The sequence below is a fragment of the Pygocentrus nattereri genome, chromosome 19, assembly GCF_015220715.1.
Source record: "Pygocentrus nattereri isolate fPygNat1 chromosome 19, fPygNat1.pri, whole genome shotgun sequence".
Lineage (NCBI taxonomy): Eukaryota > Metazoa > Chordata > Actinopteri > Characiformes > Serrasalmidae > Pygocentrus > Pygocentrus nattereri.
Genome location: NC_051229.1, coordinates 8,862,489 through 8,884,988, shown reverse-complemented (window position 1 = coordinate 8,884,988; position 22,500 = coordinate 8,862,489). Strand labels below are relative to the sequence as shown.

The window sequence follows — 22,500 nt, the reverse complement described above, 5'->3', positions numbered from 1 at the left end:
TCTTTTCCAGTGTAAGGGCTTTACACACACTGTTGCACTGAGATGCTGTCTCGTTGTGCCTTTGAGGCATTTCTGTTGACAGCTGACTTCTTGCTCATCACTTTCAGCATGAACACCAACACAACTAGATCCGAGAATTATTCACACTGATAATATAGCCCTGAATGTGCACATAAATAAGAAAGAGATTCATGCTGCTTTCAAGTGGTCTCAGTTTTATTGGAAAATTGGGTTTCCCACCAGGAGGCACCACATGAAACTCTTCAAAGGCAGATGAAGAAGTCAGGTACATTTTTCAGCGCAATTACCTGAGCTTTCATCCCGTTCACCATAACCGAGAAAGGAAGTGAGCAGTCCGTCAGTGGGAAGTAATGAAAGAATATGTAATATGTACAGAAGTATCCAGAAACCCTTCTAATTAGTGAATTTAGCTGCTTTAAGTTGCTGACACAGGTGTTCAACTGTGCGAAAAAAGCACTGTCAATAGAATGAGATGATCTGGAGCAGCTGCACATGGGCCTAAGGCAGGGGTCGGCAACATGCATCTCCAGAGCCAAGTGCGACTCTTTTATTGTCCTGTTGCGGCTCGACAGTAGAAATAGATTCATAGATAAAATAAAATAATCCTCCTTCGCAAGAAAATAAAGCTCAGCTGATCATTCAACACAGTTTAACAATAACTGGTCTGAAACGCTGGAGTTAGTATATAACTGCTAATTCACCCTTTCACCCTGAAGGTTGGTGCGCAAACTGCTGGTCACCATAGCAACACAGAAAACAGTCTGGCCTGGCTATTAGCTAATGAAAAGACAAAGAGAAATATTTAAGACAAACATCGATAATTTGGAGACAAATAGACTTATTTGCGTTTATAATCACTCCAGCTGGTTTCCTGATGCGTTTAATCTGCAATGAGAAACACTAAGAAAGGTCAATCACTAAAAAGTCTCAAAGCTGAAGTCAGCTTCTAATTCGCTGGCTTCTTGTTCGAATTTTCCCCTTCCACCTTAAATAGTGAAGCAGTTCTGGCACCTCTGACACATTTAAGGTGGAATTCTAACAAGAAGCCGGCGAATGAGAAGCGACTTCAGACTCATAAAAAGTCAAATGCTGAGAAACATTTTACAAGAAACTGCTCTACTTACTGAAATAAACAGTGTAGTGTTGCTAAGAACTGCTGATTAAGCGATGTTCTGCCTCCTGTCATGTGTATTCAGTGTGTATGTGTGTTTCTCTGCAGGTGATTAATGCTATAGAGCAGGACTATAGGCTTCCTGCCCCCATGGACTGCCCCACCGCTCTGCACCAACTGATGCTGGACTGCTGGCAGAAAGACCGCAATGCCCGGCCACGTTTCACCGACATCGTCAACACGCTCGACAAACTCATCCGCAATCCAACCAGCTTGAAGGCCATTGCTAGCATCCCGTCCATGTGAGTACACACACACACGCACACACACACACACACACACACACACACACACTCTCTCTCTCTTAACCACTGAAATAACCAGAACCTGCCAATGAGAGTAAGCTTCTGTACTTAAGAACAGTTTGTGGTCCATGGAGTTTACTGACTAATAAACCTTATTACAGTAGCGCATCAAGAGTGTGACTGAATAGACCAGGGACACCACATATAGTATATTAGGATGTACATGCAACTGATGAAGCAAAATTACTTCAGCACAAGGTGTAAAAGCATTTCCCTGTTCATTTTCTATAGACGACAACCAAGAAATGTGTTGGCATGCAGTAATTGGGGTTTGGGTTTGGCTTGAAACATAGTAAAAGCATTGATAGCAGTAAGTAAGCCAAAAGCAGGCTGTATGATTCAGTAGTGTATTAGAATAAGTACAAACACTTTTACTGTTATTTTGGTGGAATTCCCCTTTAATCCAAATGCTCTGAGTTAATGCATTCAACCTCTGACCTTCATGTGTCATCACACTGTTTCATCACATTTTTCATGTTATCTGTTTTCTATGTTAAAATGAATATGAATTACGGGGTTTTTGGCAGCAGCTGTATAGAATATTAAATGGAAATTCCACTTATTTTTCAAAATTTCGACCCAATTAACTCAGAAAGTTGTAGTCATTCAGAGTGTTTTAATATGAAATGCACCGTTCAAGAGAAGCTTACCAAGTCAGAATTGTTCACAGTGATGGTGATAGAAACCATTAGGCATGTATTTAATGCCTCAAAGCTCTGTTACAAAAAGTTTTGAAAATGTATGTCAGAGGCATTGCATGTAATAGTTTTGTAAAAATGTTGGCCTAAAACATGTCTTATCATAAAAAGCCATTCCTGGTGAAGTTGCACTGTAAATTGGTCTCCAAAAAAAAAAGTTATCATTCAGGCTGCTTTAAAATTGTGAGTTAAATTAACTTGAGGAATATTAAATTAAACAAACAAGAATCTGTGTTTTTTACATTGTGGGTTTTGTGTATTGCACTAAGAACAAAATTCTGAGTGGTATGCTGTGGCACTATGAGAAACTGAACAATTGTTTAGTCAGCGATTGTTAGTAGCTACATATGTGAACCAGGGTTCTATTATGGGGTATATACTGGTGTTTGATGGGTAAAAACTCTGAGACCAGTAAAGTAAAGTCACTCCAGGAAGATTTTACATCCAAAATTTAGCCGAAGTCCATGTCAAATTTTAAGTGGTGCATCCATCTTATGTTCCACATATGGATAAGGAAGCACCCACAGACTGCCACCATTGACCAGCTCCACAGTTCAGTCACTGGCACATTTTTAGTCATTCATAGTGACAGTGACACACAGCTTTTGTTGCAAAGGCAGACTGTAAGAGGTGAATACAGTCTAGAAAACAGGGAAAGAACTTGTGTTTGTATGATATACATTTGTTATTTACAAGTCAGTTTACAAGAACGTCAAGGTTATTCAACTTGGTAAAAGAACCCTTTACTGAGTTAAATGAATCATCATTTTTGCGTTCTTTTGAGCAATAATACTTATCTAAACCTCAGCTTTGGATCATGTAGAATCCCATAGCCTGCTTCAAGGATGAATTCAACACAACACTGACTTGCGCACTGGTAACTTTAGCTTTATTTAAGCTGTTTGCTTCATTCCTCATTATTTACCACCAAAGCTTCAAAAAATTGTATTTCTATCAAAATTGCATGTATTGGTCACACTTTATTTTGATGGTCCCCTATAGATGATCTATAAACACTTACATTATTAATCATCTTTCTGGTGATACGCAGTTTATTACTGACACCATTAGGGTAAGGGTTAGGTTTAGGAGCTGGTCTAGGTTTTGTGTTGAAGTTGAGGTTAAACGTCAAATTAATTTGCGTTGAATAGATATTTAGTTGAGTATTACCTACAGACAGGCCGAGCATCTAAATAGCATCCATGCTGAAGCATCAAAATAAAGTGTTTCCCATGTGTTTTGTCAGTAATGTAGAAATATGCTAAAGGAAGTAATGTGGAAATGAAGTGTTTACATGTAGCCACTAGCTAAGCTAGGCTATAAAAAATCACATTGAGTTAACTTGTATACCATCTGCCAAACAGTTATTAATAGCTATGCTCACATGCTGTCTGCATAAACTTTATTGGATCATTTACAAGCAGCACTGAATGTTTATACAGATCTGATAGTCCATAAAGAAACTTGCTCATCATGTTAAATCACTGATAAGTCAGTTTGCTGTTGGAGCTGTGGAGCTCTGGTTTAAACCTACCTTCAGGAGAGCTTTAGAAGAAAGAGAACTTTAAACTGGTCTCACCCACTAGATCATGAGTACAAGCACTACTCAAACTATATTGCTGTTGTCGGAAGAAAACCCAAAATGGTAACTTTACAGGAGATGCAAAAACATACTTTACTTTTAATATAAGTCAATGGAACCAGACATTTTTCCAAGTCATTTTGGCAAATTTTATTTAGTCCATTCATTATAAACTTTATATATAATATAAACTGTAACACGTATTTTCAAATATATCAAAAACTGAAAAACATCATAAATGGAAATACAAGTTTTTTTTCCCGACAACAGCGATACACACATTGCACTATAATCTGAAGTCTGAACCCTCTCCATGTTACTGCTGACTGACTTTCTATGTACCTTTAATGAATGTCAGAACATTCATAACATTGTTTACTGAACGCTCGCTGTAATCGCTGTCTATGCACCAGTACTCTTCTGTATCTCTACTTTCTTCTGTATTTGTTATCTACAGTGGTGGACAGTAGCTAAGCAAATGTAATTTGTTACTGTACTTAAGTAGTTTTTTGTGTATCTGTACTTTACTGAAGTTTTTCCATTTTGGGCAACTTTTTACTTTCATTCCACCACATTTCAAAGTTAAATATCTGACTTTTTACTCCACTACATTTTGCGAAATCTCTTGTTCCTTTTGGTTTATGTGTTCATAAAACGTAACATGTCAAAATGAAAGAAGCACAAAGCAAGATCACCAATCAGGGCACAGTGTGCACTTAGTTTTGAGCTTGTTTTGACCTGTTAGTCATACCAACCCAGTGTAAGCACACAGTTCAACGTGCAGCAGCATCAAATTTTGGGAGTGTCTATTCAACTTAAATGATGTTACCTAACATCAAACCTAACTTTGTGTAAATAGAGCACAATATAGAAATATGTACATATATGCAGTCGTGACTGATGTGGCTTTTTCTGAATTTATACAGACACTTTCATTTTATAGTATTATAAATAAATAATAAATAAATATTCCTCATGTTAGTTTTGGCTAGTTTATGTTTATGAACCTACAGATGCAATATAGTAAAGGAAACTCATTTGTGGTCCTGAATTTAAAGCAAGTTTTTATTAAACTTAAACTTGGAACTAAGTTGTAAATAAATCTTAAACTGAAATTTTGCTTGTGTGTAAAAAGTGATTTCAGAGCCACTCGGTTCTCCCTGATGGAAACTGTTTACCTTTTGTGCTTATGATCATTTTAATAGATGTCAGCGTCACTAATTAATGACGTTCTATTAAAAGACTGGTTTACAAAGAGAGATGCTGGAGGACTTTCACCTAAAATGAGTTAATTAAGCAAGGCTCTTGTTACAAAAATGGTAATAAGACAGTCATAATTGATCTTTTACTACTTTTACTTTTGATACTTGAAGTATACTTTAAGTACACTTGAATGCAAATACTTTTGTACTTTTACTCAAGTGGAGGTCTAAAGGGAGGAACTTTTACTACTACTACTACTAATAATAATAATAATATTATATATATATATATATATATATATATATATATACACACATATATATATATGCATTAAGACTACAGAGAGAAAAAAAGGAAGGTTTTTAGCAGGGATTTGAAGGAAGACAGAGAAGAGCAATTATGAAGAGTGGAAGGTAGAGTTTGGGGGCAGCAGCACTGAAAGAACTGCCACCCTTAGTAGAAAGTCTAGTTGAAGGAACTGTGAGGAGTCCAGCATTAGAAGATCGGAGAGCACGAGAGGGACAATATAAAGAAATGAGATCAGAAAGGAATGTCGGAACCATACCATGTAAAGCCTTGAAGGTAAGAAGAAGGATTTTGTACTTAATCCTAGAACTAATAGGAAGCCAATGCAACTGTCGGAAAACAGGAGTGATATGAGCTGTGTGCTTGGTGGAGGTAAGAACCCTGACTGCTGAATTGTGGACGTACCGAAGACGATTGATTAGTTTAACTGGAAGGCCATAGAAAAGTGAGTTACAGTAATCGATGCGAGAGAAGATGAAGGCATTGATCAACATTTAGCATCAGTGTCACTCAGCATAGGGTGTAAGCTTACAATGCTATGCAGATGATAAAATGCAGTTTTAGTGACGAGCTTAATGTGAGACTCAAAAGTAAGAGATGAGTCAAGAAGACAGCCAAGGTTCTTAACAAATTGGGCTGGCTTAATATTGACACCATCAATGTTGACTGAAAAACTCAAAACCTGGGAAAGTGAGATTTTAGATCCAACTAATACAACCTCAGTTTTATCAGCATTTAGTTTCAGATAATTAGTTTGCAACCAAATGTTCAATTCTTTGACACAAGAACTGATAGCCTGGGCAGAGGCAGAGAGGGAAGTAGTGCTGACATAAATTTGAATGTCATCAGCATAGCACTGAAAGTTAAAACCATGGTTGCGGATGATCTGACCGAGTGGGGAGATGTAAATGATAAAGAAGAGAGGCCGAGGGACAGATCCTTGGGGTACACCACGATCTACAGGAGTAATACCAGATTTGTGGGAGCCCATAGAAATGTATTGATGCCTATCAGCAAGATATGACTGTAACCACTGGCAAGGCCAGTAATGCCAACAGATGACAGTCTTGATATAAGAAGATTATAGTTAACAGTCGTGAAAGCTGCTGTTAAATTTTAAAGAATCAGGATGTTAAGAAATCCAGCATCTGTAGGCAGCAGCAAGTAATTTACAGCTTTTACAAAGGCAGACTCAGTACTGTGTAGGGTGCGGAAACCAGACTGAAAAGGCTCATAGAGGTTATTGGAGGATAGAAAGTCATGCAGCTGAGAGGCGGCACCTCTTTACATAACTTTAGCTAAGAAAGGGAGATTGGAGATAGGTCTGTAGTTGGCCAGTGAGGATGGGTCCAACCCAGGTTTCTTTATGATAGGAGTGACAGCAGCTATATTGAGAGATGGAGGAACAGTGCCTTAAGAGTAGCTGTAGGAGCAGGATCTAGTTGAGATGTACAAGTAGAGGATTTGGAAATAATCTCAGACACGGTGGAAGTTCACAGGGGAGAAAACAGAGAGACCAATGAGAGTGAAACAGAGGCTTGAGAGAAAGAAATGCCGGTAGCTACAGGGAAATGCAGATAAATCTTATTCATTTTATCCAGAAAAAAATCCCAAAATGCTTGACATTGGACAGAGGAGTTCATGGTGGGTGGTTAAGGAGGTTGAAGAAGTTTGTTTATAGTGTGAAAGAGAGTTTTAGGCCTGTGACTGCCAGAGTTTATAAGTTCAGAATATAAAGAGGAGCGGGCTGTGTTTAATGCAGCTTTATAAATGGAAACCTGCTCAGTAAAAAGTGAGAAATGAACTGAAAGACCAGTTTTCTTATACCGGTGCTCTAAACACCTAACTTTAACTTTCATGATTCTAACTTCTGGAGTGAACCATGGTGAAGTACGAATAGCAGGAACACATCTAGTCTTGAGAGGAGGAAGAGTATTGAGTATTTCAGAGATAGTGCTATTGTAGCATGTGACAAATTCTTCAGGAAAGGACAGCTTAGTAAGATCAGAAAGAGTAGAGGTCTTGAGAAGTTTGGAGAAGGTGTTAGTGGGAATAGAGGTAGGATTACGAAAAGAAATAGTAGATTTCTTGTAGGATTTAGGGGGGGCTAAACCAAGACCACACTCAATGAGCTTGTGGTCAGAGAAACCAACATCAGAAACTGAAACATCATTTAAACCATGGGTACAGAGCAAGTCAAGTTTGTGACCATGAATCTGAATCTGAATCAATCCAAAACATTCAAAAATACTGCAGAGTTCAGTCGAGAGTGTACAACTAGCGTCGACATGAATATTAAAGTCGCCCTGCAACATAATAGCAGGTGACATAGATGAGGCTAAAATAAGTAATTCATTCAGCTCATATAGAAAGATATTAGCAGGAGATTTAGGAGGGCAGCATATTAACAACAACAGCAGTGGCACAGATGAAAGAACCTTCATAGCCAAATATTCAAAAGTAGTCACATCATGAAAGTCCAACTGTTTGATATTCAAGAGGCTGTAGTACACTGATTAAAATATGCTTTAGATCAAGACTTTATCACCAAACTATCATAACACACAATGTCTCAGACAACAAGCAATATATTCATAACTATTTATGTAACTTTCATTGAGGGAGCTTTTAGAGGTGGACATCTGGTTCCTATCACCACCATTGTGAACAATTCTGACACTAATTTTTTACACCAAATGAAGTGTCTTTCTAAATGTCTCTGTTTACTAAGTAACCATTTAATTATGCAATTTTTTTTTTTTAATCTGTGGATTATCCCCTTTACGTTACGTTAGTGGCCCCCATGAAAAGAAAATAAATGTTAGCAGCCATGCCGACAGATCTTTTTTGTTTAGAGCTTTATTCTTCATTGGAGAATATGAAGTAGGCAGTGTTTAGATTAGGTTATTACGCTGTACACAATGTAACACAACGTATGTTCTGCACAACGTTAGCATGAAAAACATATCACTGGAATTTTACTATTTTGCCCGGAAAACTGAATCATTCCAAGACCAGCAAAGTTCAGCACAGATGCAAATTCAGAGAGTGAATCATGAAGGGTATGAAGTGCTGAGGGGTAAAAGATGACCACCTTCCACCATATACACACCTGACAGGTATAGTGTTGCCAGGCATCCCTAAATGATGCTGCCAATGTTGAGGACACTTTCAGTTGGTATAAGGTTTGCAGAGTCCACTGTAGTTGTTGTATTTCATAAAAGAGGCTTGTTATGTCATTGCAGTGGTCAGACGAATCTGTACTGAGACCACCAACATAAAATCATGTTTACAGAATACAGATGTCTCTCATACTGTATGGAAGGTCATCAGAAAATGATTTTTCCTAAAAGACAGTAATCTGTACATTACCAATGTAAGGTGAATATATTAAGTCAATGGCATGGCACTTAGATTAGAGACTGATAACTGGATAACTTCAAATATCTTGTGTTATTGTAAGTCTCCTGCAGTCTTAAATAAGTACATGATTCTTATAAATGAAGGATTTGACCATTAAAACATCACATTTTACCTAAAGTTCAGGTTTACATCTGTGGTAGAGAAACAAAAAACAACAACTTAAACTTAATAAAAAAGACTATTTTAAAAAGCAATATACTTCCCTGTTTTTTCATTGTGGTGCTAATATCACGTGATGCTATTGCAAAACCACACAAATTTTGCATTCACTGAAGCAATATGAGAAATCTCATAAATTGTAAAGATTATACGTAGTTAGACGCTTGGATTGCAGGTTTGTCGGTCACAGAAATAGAAAACAGTGTCAAGAGAAACAGGGTCTAGCAATTATGTCAGCATCTTTCAACTCTAGCAGTATCAAAGTAAAAAGAGTGGCTGAAATTTAAAATGTACTGGTAGGAATAGGCAGTCTGTAGAAAAAGACTAGAAAAATGACCAGACAATTGAATGTTTAAACATTTTTTTCCTTCAAGGCATCCTGAGATCAAAATTGGCCTTTTTATCATATTAATTCATGTCCATTTTCGTGTTTAGCATGATTTATCTTATAATTTAAAAGGAAAAAAAAATTGCTTCACTCATTGATAACATGGCAAAGATGAATGCTTTAGGTTTTCTTATTTTATTATTCTCTTTTTTTCAAAGAGTACAATATAGATTTAGAGTTAAAACCTCCCCAAACTCATACCTTGAATTGGAGGAAAATAACAGTCTTAATAAAATTCTGTAAATAAAGCTTAATGTGACAAGACCCTAGAAGACTATGCTGCTCCTTCGGCACAAACCAGCTCACCTCTGCCACACAATAGCCATATTTACATGCAGCCTGATAATCTGTAAATTATCCAACTAATAGCTCAATTCGTAGAGAATATTTCCATGTATACACCTCAATCAGAATAGACTAGTCTGATTGAGGCCATTCAAAACACAATTTCTATCCGATTGAACGTTGGGTATGAAATAAAAGAAGCTGGTGTCCAGCTTATGTGTCTCAGAACACAAACATTCCTCTCATCCTTCTTTAATAAGTACATGTGACGAATGTTTTCCTGAGTCCGACATTATTTTAAAGACATAAAAACCAAATATTATTACGCAAACACTAGCCTGAGATTTATAGCCAGACAGCATGCCTGCTCCCCGTACCCCCACCCCCAAACTCTCTGAGTTGAGTGTTGAGAAAACACTCAACTCAGAGAACCTTTAAAATACTGGGAATGTCATATGTCTCTCTCTCTCTCTTTCCTCTGCAGTCCGTCTCAGCCGCTGCTGGACAGGTCCATCCCTGACTTCAACACCTTCAGCTCAGTGGAGGACTGGCTGTCGGCCATTAAAATGTCACAGTACAGAGACAATTTCCTCAACTCTGGCTTCACTTCGCTCCAGCTGGTCGCTCAAATGACCTCTGAGTGAGTCTGTCACCTTTCGTCAGCATGACATAATACTGATATAAGCATATTACCCACCATATCAGACCAGAAAATGTTCTGAAGTGCAGGTTTTAGTGTTATCATTTAATGGAAAGGGTGGTGGAGAAATTTGTTCTCCTCTGGTTTTCAGGTCAAAAGCTGGCTTTCTCCTGTTCTGCAAGTTCTCATGTTCCACTGGCTGAATCATATTGATCAGAAAACATGAGACAGTTGGTAATTATTAATAGATAGAAAATGACTGTGGCTGTGGGGAGGTGTAGGGATTACCCATGCATTTGAGAAGAGCACCATGTGACTTACTGAGAAAGGATTTGAGCAGATTAATTGATTAAAAAAAAAACATGAGGCAAGCTTAGCTATTTGAAGATGCAACCTTGGAGAGGCCAAGGAGAGCAAAGAATCCCCAGTAAATGAAGTAAATTGAAAAACATGAATTCCTCAGATTTTTCAAAATTCCTGCATAAATCAGTCATGGAGAGGTGAACAGTCATTCAGAGTGGTTTGACGTGAAATGGTACACTGTAGAAAACTGATTTCTTTTTAATGGTGGAGATAGGAACACTGTGTTGCTATGTCTGCAGTGCAAAATAGCCATTTGATTTATTATACAGAACAACTATGTTTTACAAGTTTGATAAACAATGTTACGAATGATAAAATAGTAGTACATTCAGAATAATGTGTTTTGCCTTGTCCTACATATACGCGTCCGCTGTGAATATATTTTTAAAGATATGATTTAGGCTAAAAGTTTGTCTAAAAACTGTCATAAAACAATACCATGAGGTAGATATACGTTTCTGGATTGTTAGCTTGAGATCATGACTTAACTGTCTTGTGATCTTAAGACCAAAAAAGTTATCTTGAGATCAGAAGTTAATTATCTTGCTATTTCAAGATAACAGGAGTTCTTATATTGGGATCATGACAATTATCTTGTGATCTCAAAATAGCAAGAGTTGTTATTCTGAGATCACAAGTTAATTATCTTGTCGTCTCAAGATTACAGGAGTTGTTTTCTTGAGATTGCGAGTTAATTATCTTTGTGATATCAGGATATCAAAGTTGTATCCTAAGATCACACAATAATTAACTTGTTAACTAAAGATAACAAGAAAATTATAGCAAGCCTCTCTGGACTTCCGTATCAGGCAGTGTATTCATAATCCTTTCATATAATAACTCTCTGTGAGGGGACTTTTAGAGGCATAAGGCTCTTCAGATGTCAGGTTCCTTTCACCAACCCTGAGAACAATTTGGCTTGCTGAGTTTATCTAGAACAATGCATTTTAAAAAAAGTACTGAACAATTTAATTATTTAGAAATTTTGGAAAATGGATGGAATTCCCTGTGAACATTCCTGCCTGCACTCTATACAGATATAATACAACACAATTTGTGCTACATTTAACACAATAGATGTTAAAATATGTAACACCTGTGTTTGCTGATGTAGGCCAGGGCCTAAAGTGGAATTCCACCAAAAAAAAAAAAAAAAACAGTAAAAGCATTTGTGCTTGTTGAACATTGAGATGTATAAGTTTTGGCTTGAATATATTGAGGAGAAACTGAGATAAAGAAGCTTTACAAGTGTAAAAGCTACAGTAGCCATTGCTGAAGCTGCTACTGAATCCTGGAGAATCCAGATAACAGGTTGGTGGTGCTAGAGCGGCCATCGGCCATCAGCGTCAACCGAAGGAGATTTACTGTAACAAGTAGCTAGTTTGTACTGGGCTACCCTCTTGACCACTTGAACATGCATCACATGTGTGCCCACACTGTGTTAACTTACTAGTTTCATTGTAGTTATTTATTTATTTATTTATTATTGCTTTTTAAAGGTCTTACAACGCAGATACAAAATAAAACATTTAAAGACAAAAGTACAATAACATGAAATGAAAAAATAAAGAAATAAATTAAAACATTGTAATAAAAGTAAAATAAATTTAAAAAATGCAAAAATAAATAAATGAAGAAATAAATAAAGGGGGGGGGGTTATTGTGTGTTCAAGAGGGGGGAGTACCAAAGTCCTCCGCAGGAAGCTGCGGGAGGGACCTGAAAAAGGTGATGAAAGGTGACCAGCACTTATAAAAGTTGTCCACTGAACCCCTCAAACTAAACTTGATCTTCTCGAGGCGCAAAAAGAAAACAACATCTCTTTTGATGCCAGAGGGGATGAGAGGAGCGAGACTTCCAGCTGATAAGAATTCTCCACCTTGCCAATAACAGATAGATAGATTAGATTCCAATAGATTCCAATTCTCGGGAATTCAAACGGGTACTGCTGATGTAAATGCTAAAAATAGCTAGTAGAGGGCAGGGACTCAGGTGTTTATTAAAGATTGTTGAAAGAGTAGAGAATACAAAGTCCCAGAATCTCCCCAATTTGCGACCAAAACATATGAGAGAGCGTCGCTGGGTCCTCGTCGCAGCGAGGACAGGTTGGTTTAACCTCAGGATAAATTTGTGCTAATTAACATGATGGCACAGATGAGCTCTGTGAATAACTTTCAGTTGCATTATGTTTAGCCTTGCACAAGAGGATGAAGAGTTAACTCTAGCCAAAGCTTCAGTCCACCATATTTCCTCCAAATCAAGACCTAACTCCGCTTCCCATTTAGTCTTGGCCTCAGAAATCTTTGCTTTATTAAAAGACAAAATCTTATCATAAAAAATAGAAATAAGCTTTCCCTCAGATTCCGGAAACATGGGAAAAAGGGATTGTGCACAGTGACGAACTTGGAAAAATCTAAAAAGGTCTGTTCTAGGGAGCCTAAATTTGGAAACTACTGAGGAGAAAGTTTCATTGTAGTTATTGAGTAATAGGTGATGGTGGGAAATTAACTAACATGTTGTAGTTTTTGCTGAATAATTTCACACTTATTTGATCAATATGAATTTTAATACAAGTAATCAGCCTACACATCTCTGCTACAAATAAACATTACATTTCAACTGTAAGTGCCACAAGTGCAGATGTTTGCCCCATAGATTGGGTTTATGTGACAGACAGGTCTAGTTGTAATTCATTTAAAAAGTCTGGTGAAATGACACAGACTTAGTTAATTCAATGCAGTACTGTCTCGTTTGAGCCAAATTAGATTTCCAGTTCTAATACATGCCCATACATACATCAAAGCACATATGATTAGTGAGAAGAGGCTGTGTCAGACTTTACAGTTCATTAAATATATTTATGATGAATCTGTGAACAAAAAGTTTCAAACGAATTAACCGTTGTGAACTTATGAGGGGGATATGGATAACTTCCATTGTTTGTTTTGGGAGGCTTACGGTACGTGTCCACTTGCAAAGTCGCCTTGCCTCACCTTATTCATTTCAGTGGAGAGCTGGAGTTCATTGTGCAGTACATGATGGTTTACAGTGAAGCATAATCTGGCGAAAAGGTTCAGCAGATGCAAATAAATTCGGCTGCTGGACCACATTTAAGCAGTCAGGCAGTGGTGGACTGGTCTTCGTCACAAACACCAAACATAACTTTCTCTGAGGTTAAAGAGCAGAATGTACGACTGTCTTTCTCTTCTCTCAACCCATGAGAGTTTTACATAATAATGAAAATAATCTGATTTTATACTGAACTTTTGACAAGTTGTGTGAAAATTTGGAGAGATGATGTTTGATTGGATGAGGTTTACATGGTTCAAGCTATAATTTAAAACAAGCAAAATTTAAAACATACAGAGCTTGCTAAGATAGCTAGCTAGCTAGATTGAGCAAGAGAGCATTCTAGTTTGTGCAGATGATGGATGCAATCTGAAAATGATAAAAGCACAAGTATGTGTTTTGTCTCATTGGTGGGCTAAACAGTGTATCAGATTGTTTAGTGCCCCATATATGTTCAGTACGGTTCCTAGGTTTCCATAGCAACATAGAAACGTCCACCAGCGGTGAGCAGACAGATGTAGACCAGTGAGAAAAATTACAAGTGGACACAAAGTTAGTTGTAACCCCAAGGCTCCAAGAGAATGATTAAAATAATATGGATAATATTGTGATTATACACAGTAATTGCAAAGCACTTCGTCTTCGGGGTGAATCTGTCTAAACAATACAAGAAATTGACATTCTCCACGTCCTCATCTAAGCTCTGAGATTAATTGAATAAAAAGCCTGCAGTTCAAAAGGTTAACATGCTAGTTAATCAAGTGTAGGTGACAAAGCTGAGAAGTTTTATCAAACTCACTTTACTGTGAAGGAAAAAAACTATTCTTTATCAAGCACTTTCGACTGCTAGCGCTGAGCACTTTAGCCTTCAGGTCTTCTGTAATCCTCTTGCTGGGAAAAACCACTAGTTTTGTTCACATCTGAGGCATTTTTATTGCAGTGAGACACTGATGGCATCTGGGGATATCTCAGACAGGAAAGCAATGAAATATATTCCCTTAACGTTCTCATCATTTGAAGTGAGTGAGAACCACACTATAGTGGCAATGGTTGATTTTATTATGTATCCAGCATGATCGACTGAGTTTACTGGATTTGAATATGTACATCATTTCCCATAATGCACAGTTTCTGCCCAAAGTAAGTGAATCCAAAGATAGATTTTATAAATGGAGAAATGATGTGAACATATGGAAAAGTAAGTGCATTGCCGACAGAATTGGACACTCTAGAAAAAGCAAAGCCATGCCCGGAGCGTTAGCTAGAGGGGTAACAGCATTGGGCTGTGGAACAATAGAACTTTGTTCTCTGGAGTGATGGAGCTCCATCCAGTACCTCTGGGATGAGTTGGAGTGATCCAGAACTGATCATTCAACATCACTACCTGACCTCACTAATGCTCTTGTCTCTGCAATCAAATCCTCACAGCAATGTTCTAACATTTAGTGTAAGCCTTCCAACAAAAGTGGATGCTGTTACTGCCCAAAAGACGGAAAAACTCCCTATTAAGACCCTTTACAGCTTGTTTCCGTTGCAAACTTTTGGCCATATAAGATATAAAAATTGAAAATTTTGGTGGAAATCCCCTTTAATTACTTACAGGAGTGCCAACTGCAGCGCAAAAACACACACAGCTTTCATGTACTTGCATAGTCAGGAGTGGGTGGCCTTATTTCTCTTCCCTCTGATGCCGTCTCGTCAGTCTCTCTCTCTCTTCGTCTCTCTCTGTTTATCCATCTCAGTCCCTCTGTCTCGCTTTAAATTAATGTGGTTACCATGTCTCTCTCTCTCTCTCTCTCTCTCTCTCTCTCTCTCTCTCTGTCTTATGTGATATAACATCACATACTTAGTCAGAACAAAGCCTGTCCCTCTCGCTTTTCAGCTGTAATCGTCTGTTTAGTATTGCGCTCGTAAGCGAAAGCCAGGCTGTGATATGGTTATATTCTCTCTGCTCTTAATTCAGTGCCATTTGAATATGTAAAGTTGTTAGCACATGAATAGATCAGCTCCAGGTGGGCTTTTGGAGTGGTACCTCGGTGATAACAGGAGTGGGTCTGATCTGGCTAATGTGTTAGAAACCCTATGGGCTTATTCTGCTGAATAAAAGACTATTCAGAGCAGAGAGACCACTGGGGGAGTTGTGGTTATGCACAGATTCAAAAGTGACCCCATCCTTCTCCCAGTGACTCATCAGCCGTGAGGGAATAAAACTTGTTGTTGCTGAAGACTTCAGTTCCTGTCTTAACACAGTCTTAATCTTTTTAGTGCGGTCCTTTCTGGAGGGAGCTGCTTAACTAGCCACTGCCTTTAAAGGTGACTGTCTTGGGCAGCATTTTAGAGAAAAGAAACCTTAATAAGCACCGCATTTGGGACAGTGCTTCAGAGCCTTCATACATCATAGGTTTCACTGCGCTGTACACGTTTTATCTGTTCATTCGCCATCACTCACTTCTGACTCTAGAGGTGGATTACCTCAGTGAATAAGGATGACTCCCGAATCCACAGCAGCTGTTTTCCTTGCCTTGACGCTGTTGTGGGAATCTGTTGTGTATGAAGAACAGGCTGCTTTAAGGAGTCATATCTGTCAATCTGTATTCAACTTGGCGCCCCAGATAAATACAGATAATCCTGACTACTAGTTTGTGATTCATTCAGTTCACTCACTGTCCTCATTCACCTTAAACAACCTGCTTTAAGGATAAAACTACATATTTTATACAATATGTACTCAGAAAGAAAGGATCAGTCAGCTAAGTTGGCTAATTTGCATTTTATTTCATGCATTCTCATCTAATTGTTGAGATCCTAGTCTGAAATTTAGCCTTCAACATTCCTCTAACATTGATGTGACTGTGAAAACCATAGCAATACTAGACAAACAGAGGACGTAAAAATGAGCTGCCGCCAGCCGTTAGCACAGTTTTTGCCTGTAGTAGCCTCTCTTTCTCAACCTGTAGGCCAGCGCCTCTCCGCTTCTGCAAGTTTAGTGCCTGAGGAGTTTACAGTCAAACTATTAAACTGTTTACAGACAGAAAGTGCTACTAAACAGTGTATAGAGAGTATTTTACACTGAGCTCTCTTGTACTGAAGTGCTAGTGTGTTTACACACCTAGTCTGCTAGATAAGTCAACTACCATTGCTTCACCTATTGAGTTACAAACACAGCCTGTCAGGTTGGTTAGACAAGCAAATTTAACCACAGGAAAGATTTACAGTGATATTTAACATAGTTGTCATTAAAGATGTTACACAGATATCATATTCAGTCTGAATAGTAAAGGCAGAAGTCAAGAAATGACTTATTTGTAAGTTATTTCTTGACTTACAGTCAGCAGAAGTGACCGCTCTTCTCCATGTTTTCAAAATGAAGTGATGGAACTGTGAATGGATCTTTCACAGAATTGGTCAAAATAAGCCACCTTAGACGACAGCTGACTTATGTTGCTTTCCAGATGGGATAGTCTTTATCTCAGGATCTCAAAAAATGCCTTAAAATGTTGCCCACTTGGCAGCTGCTTCTCGAGTGGACTGCACCACTTATGCAGCGTAGGGTCAGTTATCTCAGAGACTTATTCCGATTTGTTAGCCAGTGCCCAGAAAAGATCATGCCTAGAAATATGCCTGTAACAGAAGCCAGTGGGCAGTTGCTGAATTCCATTGATAAACGGTCATTTAAATATGTGTTCTTCTGCACATATCTGCATAAAATCCATCATAATATTTAAGCAATTTTAGCTTATAAGGAGGCAACTCACTGCAGAAGGTTAAGCAAAACACTGGAACGGTCAGTTTAACTCTATGGATCTGCCTCTTCTTTACCATCTATCAACTCAAAGAATGCTCTTAGAATTGACGGTTCACACTTCATATAGGGTTTGCTAGCTATACCAAGGATTGTTATGACTTAGAAATAAGAGATACTCTTAAAGGTGGTTCTTCCAAGGTTCTTTAGTAAAGACAGTGGTTCTAGAACCATGAATACTCAAAGAACCATTTGCATGCTCAAAGAGTCTTTTGCATCATGAAATCATTCTTCAGACTGACTGAGAATATGTTGTATGTGGTTCTATGTAGAACCTTTTTAAAGAAGAATTCTAAAGAGCACCAAAAAGGGTTCTGCTGTTGTTACAAGCTTGACCTTGTAACAATATCAGATCACTTTTTGGTGGTATAAAGGATAATTTTTAAAAACATATCCAACACATTCTCCATCAGTCTGAAGCACCATGCAGAGAAACATTTAGGCATGAAAATAGTTCTTTGATTGTTCATGGTTCTATATAGAATCACTGTCTTTGCCATTTAGTTATAAGGCTTTAAAAGGCTAAATATGAGGTCACAGTGTACAGATCGGCGAGGCAACCTTCTAAAAGTCTCTATAAAAGTAAAAAGTAGACGTCATGGATCTGACCTCTTGAATTAGTGTTGCAGTGCTTAAAGAATAATTCAGTAGCCCTAATTCATCCAAGTGGTTTCCTTTGACTGAATAAAATGGATAAAATAAATAACAACATAGTATTGTTTAGATTATTTGTTACCACCAATATTTCTATTCTCTGTTATTGTAGCAGCAGCAGGATGTTAATAGGTAGGGAGTAAAGCCCATGACTGTTTGAGGTGGTAACATATCTTAAATAACTCTGTGCACTTGGTGCTGCAAGTGTCTGTATTAGCAGGGTATATTCTCTGTGGATTAGTGGTTTATTGATGTGTTTTCATTATTCAAAATTGTATGTATTTTTTATGTCATGTAAACAGGCACCCACTGACAGTCCTGTGTTATATATTTTTATGTGATAAAAATATAAAAATAAATAAAAGCTAGAAATAAAGTACACATAAGAATATCCTTTATCAGTCCTACAATGGGGGAACTTCACTGTGCTGCAGCAGCAAAGGGATAGCAAGGCAGTCAGGAAGAGAATTAACAAACAAGGTATTAACATTATTAATCGCTCAATAAGGTTACAGAGGTTTGTTACTTATTATTGTATAGACAATACATATAATACTAATGATAAATATTCTAATTATTATTATAAATAGTATGTCATCAAGAAAAAACAAAATACTACTTTGACCACTGTTACAGAAGAAGGAGAGGTTTCAGGCATGGTCCTTCCCCTAAATATCATATATCGTGTATCATATCATATATTATAGATCATATATGATAACATCTGTCTATCTAATCATTATAATACTTTGTATAATGTTAAACTGATAGACAGTAAGACAAAAAATATGAGGACATATATTACTAAAATATACGTGGTTGGTGTAGTAGTGTAGTGCGTAACACCTCTGCCTTCTACGCTGTAGACTGGGGTTTACTTCCCTACCTGGACAATCACCCTACACTGTGGAAATAAGAGTTCTTGGGCTAGACTCCTAACACTACCTTTGCCTACCTGTGTAAGTCGCTCTGGATAAAAGCGTCAGCCAAAATGCCTAAAATGTAAAATGTTATTTGTACAGCTCTGTTACTGCTGTAATATATTTTGAGGGATTAATAATGTTTCTCACGCGGGAAAGGGTGGAGAGCCCTCTCTGGGTTGGGGATGAGCTCTTGCCTCGAGTGGAGGAGTTTAAGTATCTCAGGGTCTTGTTCACGAGTGATGGTACAAGGGAGCAGGAGATTGACAGGCGGATTGGTGCTGGGTCAGCAGTGATGCGGGCTCTTTACCGGTCTGTTGTGGTAAAGAAAGAGCTGAGCCATAAGGCAAGGCTCTCGATTTACTGGTCGATCTACGTTCCCACCCTCACCTATGGTCATGAGCTTTGGGTAATGACCGAAAGAACGAGATCGCGAATACAAGCGGCCGAAATGAGTTTCCTCCGCAGGGTGTCTGGACTCTCCCTTAGAGATAGGGTGAGAAGTTCGGTCATCCGGGAGGGACTCGGAGTAGAGCCGCTGCTTCTTCATGTCGAGAGGAGCTAGTTGAGGTGGTTCGGGCATCTTGTTAGGATGCCTCCTGGACGCCTCCCTTGGGAGGTGTCACAGGCAAGTCCACCGGGGAGGAGACCCCGGGGAAGACCCAGGACACACTGGCGTGACTATATCGCCCAGCTGGCCTGGGAGCGCCTCGGAATCCCTCCCAGGGAGCTTGTGGAAGTGGCTGGGGAAAGGGAGGTCTGGGCTTCATTGCTCAGGATGCTGCCCCCGCGACCCGAACCCCGGAGAAGCAGAAGACGATGGATGGATGGATGGATAATAATGTTTCTGTCTTTTTGCAAATCTGCATTATAATATGCATGACACTGTATAATAGTACATTATTTGTACTATTGTAATATTATTGTATTATTTGTAATTATTGCTGGTGGTGTTTTATTATTGTTGTTAGTAGTGGTAGCATTACAAGTAGTCCTAGCAATAAACTGTGTGTAGGAAACCTTTCACTATTTGCTTTAGTTATAACGTTTTCTACACAAATCCAAAAAAGTTGGGACGCTATGTAAAATGTAAATAAAAACAGAATGCAATAATCATTATAATAATAATAATAACAATTATAATAATAATAATAAAATAGTAATAATTATTATTATTAGTAGTAGTAGTAGTAGTAGAATTACTATTTCATGTCAATATCTATCTATCATACTCAGTATTATAGTGATAGATGGGTATAAATACATGTGATAGAGTTATTGAATAGCAAATCTGGGGGGAGGACCTTGCCTGAAACCCCTCCTCCTCCAGTCTAATGACCTATAAATTCTGTCTCAACCTTTCATTTCCTTTGACCAAGTTTTCCCCTGAAACCATCTCATCTCCTCCCTATTCCTCAGTCCTGCTTGTAAGTCCTACCACTCATACAACCCCCATATATTGAAGGCAAAGTCTGAACTCGGAGACATGGTATTAATACAAATATACAAGCCGTATTTCAGAAACACAGCATTTCATCCCTTCATATACTTCTACATGCATGAAATGAAGACAAAGTTGCATTGAATTCCTAGTCACTGTTTAAACTCAATGAAGAAACTCACTCTCACCGACTCTTATCTTGCTTTCCTCCACACAGAGATCTGTTGAGGATAGGCGTAACTCTGTCTGGCCACCAGAAGAAGATTCTGAGTAACATCCAGTCCATGCAGATGAACCAGTGCCAGTCCCCCACTGCCCTGGCATGACTACAGGGGGCGCCGAGCGATGGGCCGGGCAGCCTGCTCCGGAACCAGAAGCGGGTCAGCCCCACCCCGTCCGAGCGCGCCAGAGTAGAGACTATCATACTGATCTGAACGGCCAACACGGAAAGAGGGGGGTCATCTGAACCGGACCCAACTCACATCAGCGCTGGAATAAACAGAGACACGCCTGTAGTGATCTGTCTGTCTGTCCAGAGAGAACAAAACAGGGATTCCTGTCTGTCTGTCCATTTGACTGCACATACAGGATGTCCATCTTTCCATCTGTCATGAAATCAAAACATAAATCAAGCCATTTCTAATACCAAGGATGTGTACAGAGACAGAAGAGGTTCTGTTATTTTTTTTTCTTCCAATTTCCTTCACATTTATTCCCACATTTCGAAGATGAATCGCCAGATGAACCAATCACTATCAAGGATGTAATATTTGGAAAAACAAAATTTTTTTCCTTATTTTTTCATGTATATTTATTTCCTTTTTTTTTATTGAAACGAAAGACAGCTATACCTCCTAGTCCTTCCGCTTCCCAGCATCACTACCTGTTGATCTACAGATGGCCGGCTTTTGCCGAGAGACGTCTGTCTGATAGCTTCTGTGTGTATATCTTTAAATAAACATAAATCTATCTCCAGAGTAAACCTTCATATTGAAGGTGCCGCCTAATGGAATACGTATGTATATACTTTTCTTCTGCTTGCATTTTTGGCAACAGCGTGCATTGACTGGACGATACTAGACTCATGCTGGACCCATTATGCTCTGTATGAGGAGAGGAACTCGCTTTCAGTCACGTCGAGAAGACGAACAAAGCCCACAAGGACAATCTTCAGAAACCTATGGCCGCCTTTGAGCCGAACGCTGTAGAAATATGAACGGATTTGTGTATAGACCACTTGTAGGAAGAAGCAAACAAAACATTCAGGCTGCCAGAACTGGATGGTGTTTATTGTAGGTGTTCCATGCTGATGAGCACATATCTGTACAGCTTCTTTCTTCTTCTTCTTCTTCTTCTTCTTTCTTCCTTTCTTTCTCTTCTTCCTCGGGTCCTTCTTGTTAGTTTGTCGTTGGAGTGTTTGGGTGAGTTGCGTTGAGAAAAAAAGTAGTGCATTAAACTTGATTCAAGTGTATACATCATTTTCACAATAATAACATATATGATCCCTTTAGTTTGAATGATGAAATGTACAGTTCTTTTCTTACTGAAAATATCATAATGAATAGAAATACTGAACAAAACGTTTTTGGACTTTGTTGCCATATGGCAACAGCATGTGACCATCGACCTGCAATTTACAATGCATACAATAGGAGTAAACCATACACTGCCATTGGACTTCAAAAGATTGTAAAAGAGTGTAAATAGCAGTGTCCAGTGTGTCCTATGACAGTGTATTTATTTGGTCCCATTGCAGATTGCAGCCTCGTTGTTGTATGCCGTTGCCATATGGCAACAGTACTGGTAGTTTATCCTTTTAGATAAAAATGCATATAATCTAAGCAGGTTTTATTTATGAAAAGAAGTTGTAACCTTTTATTTATTCTTCTTAAAGTTGTTGTGTGTGTGTGTATATATATTAAATTTTACTCATACTTTGAGAAGGCTTGAAAGGTCTGCAGTGGCCATATGATGTTTCTATAAAGAGTAGTACAAAACACAACAAGAGGGCATGTGATCAGATGAATGTGTACAACATTATTCAGAAAGCCCTCAGTTTCCCAAAGCAAAAG

At 38.3% G+C, this 22,500-nt stretch overlaps 1 protein-coding gene across 2 annotated transcripts in view; it reads left to right on the top strand.

The window, feature by feature from the left end:
* LOC108430182 (ephrin type-B receptor 1) overlaps positions 1–22,500 on the top strand; it is a 406,692-nt gene that overhangs the window by 378,645 nt on the left and 5,547 nt on the right. For both annotated transcript variants that reach the window (XM_017702512.2, XM_017702510.2), the window contains exons 15-17: positions 1,241–1,434; positions 10,026–10,181; positions 20,646–22,500. The exon at positions 20,646–22,500 is cut by the window's right edge and continues 5,547 nt beyond it. In XM_017702512.2, coding sequence (XP_017558001.1) covers positions 1,241–1,434; positions 10,026–10,181; positions 20,646–20,754 — 459 coding nt within the window. In that variant the 3' untranslated portion in view covers positions 20,755–22,500. The remainder of the gene's footprint in view (positions 1–1,240; positions 1,435–10,025; positions 10,182–20,645) is intronic.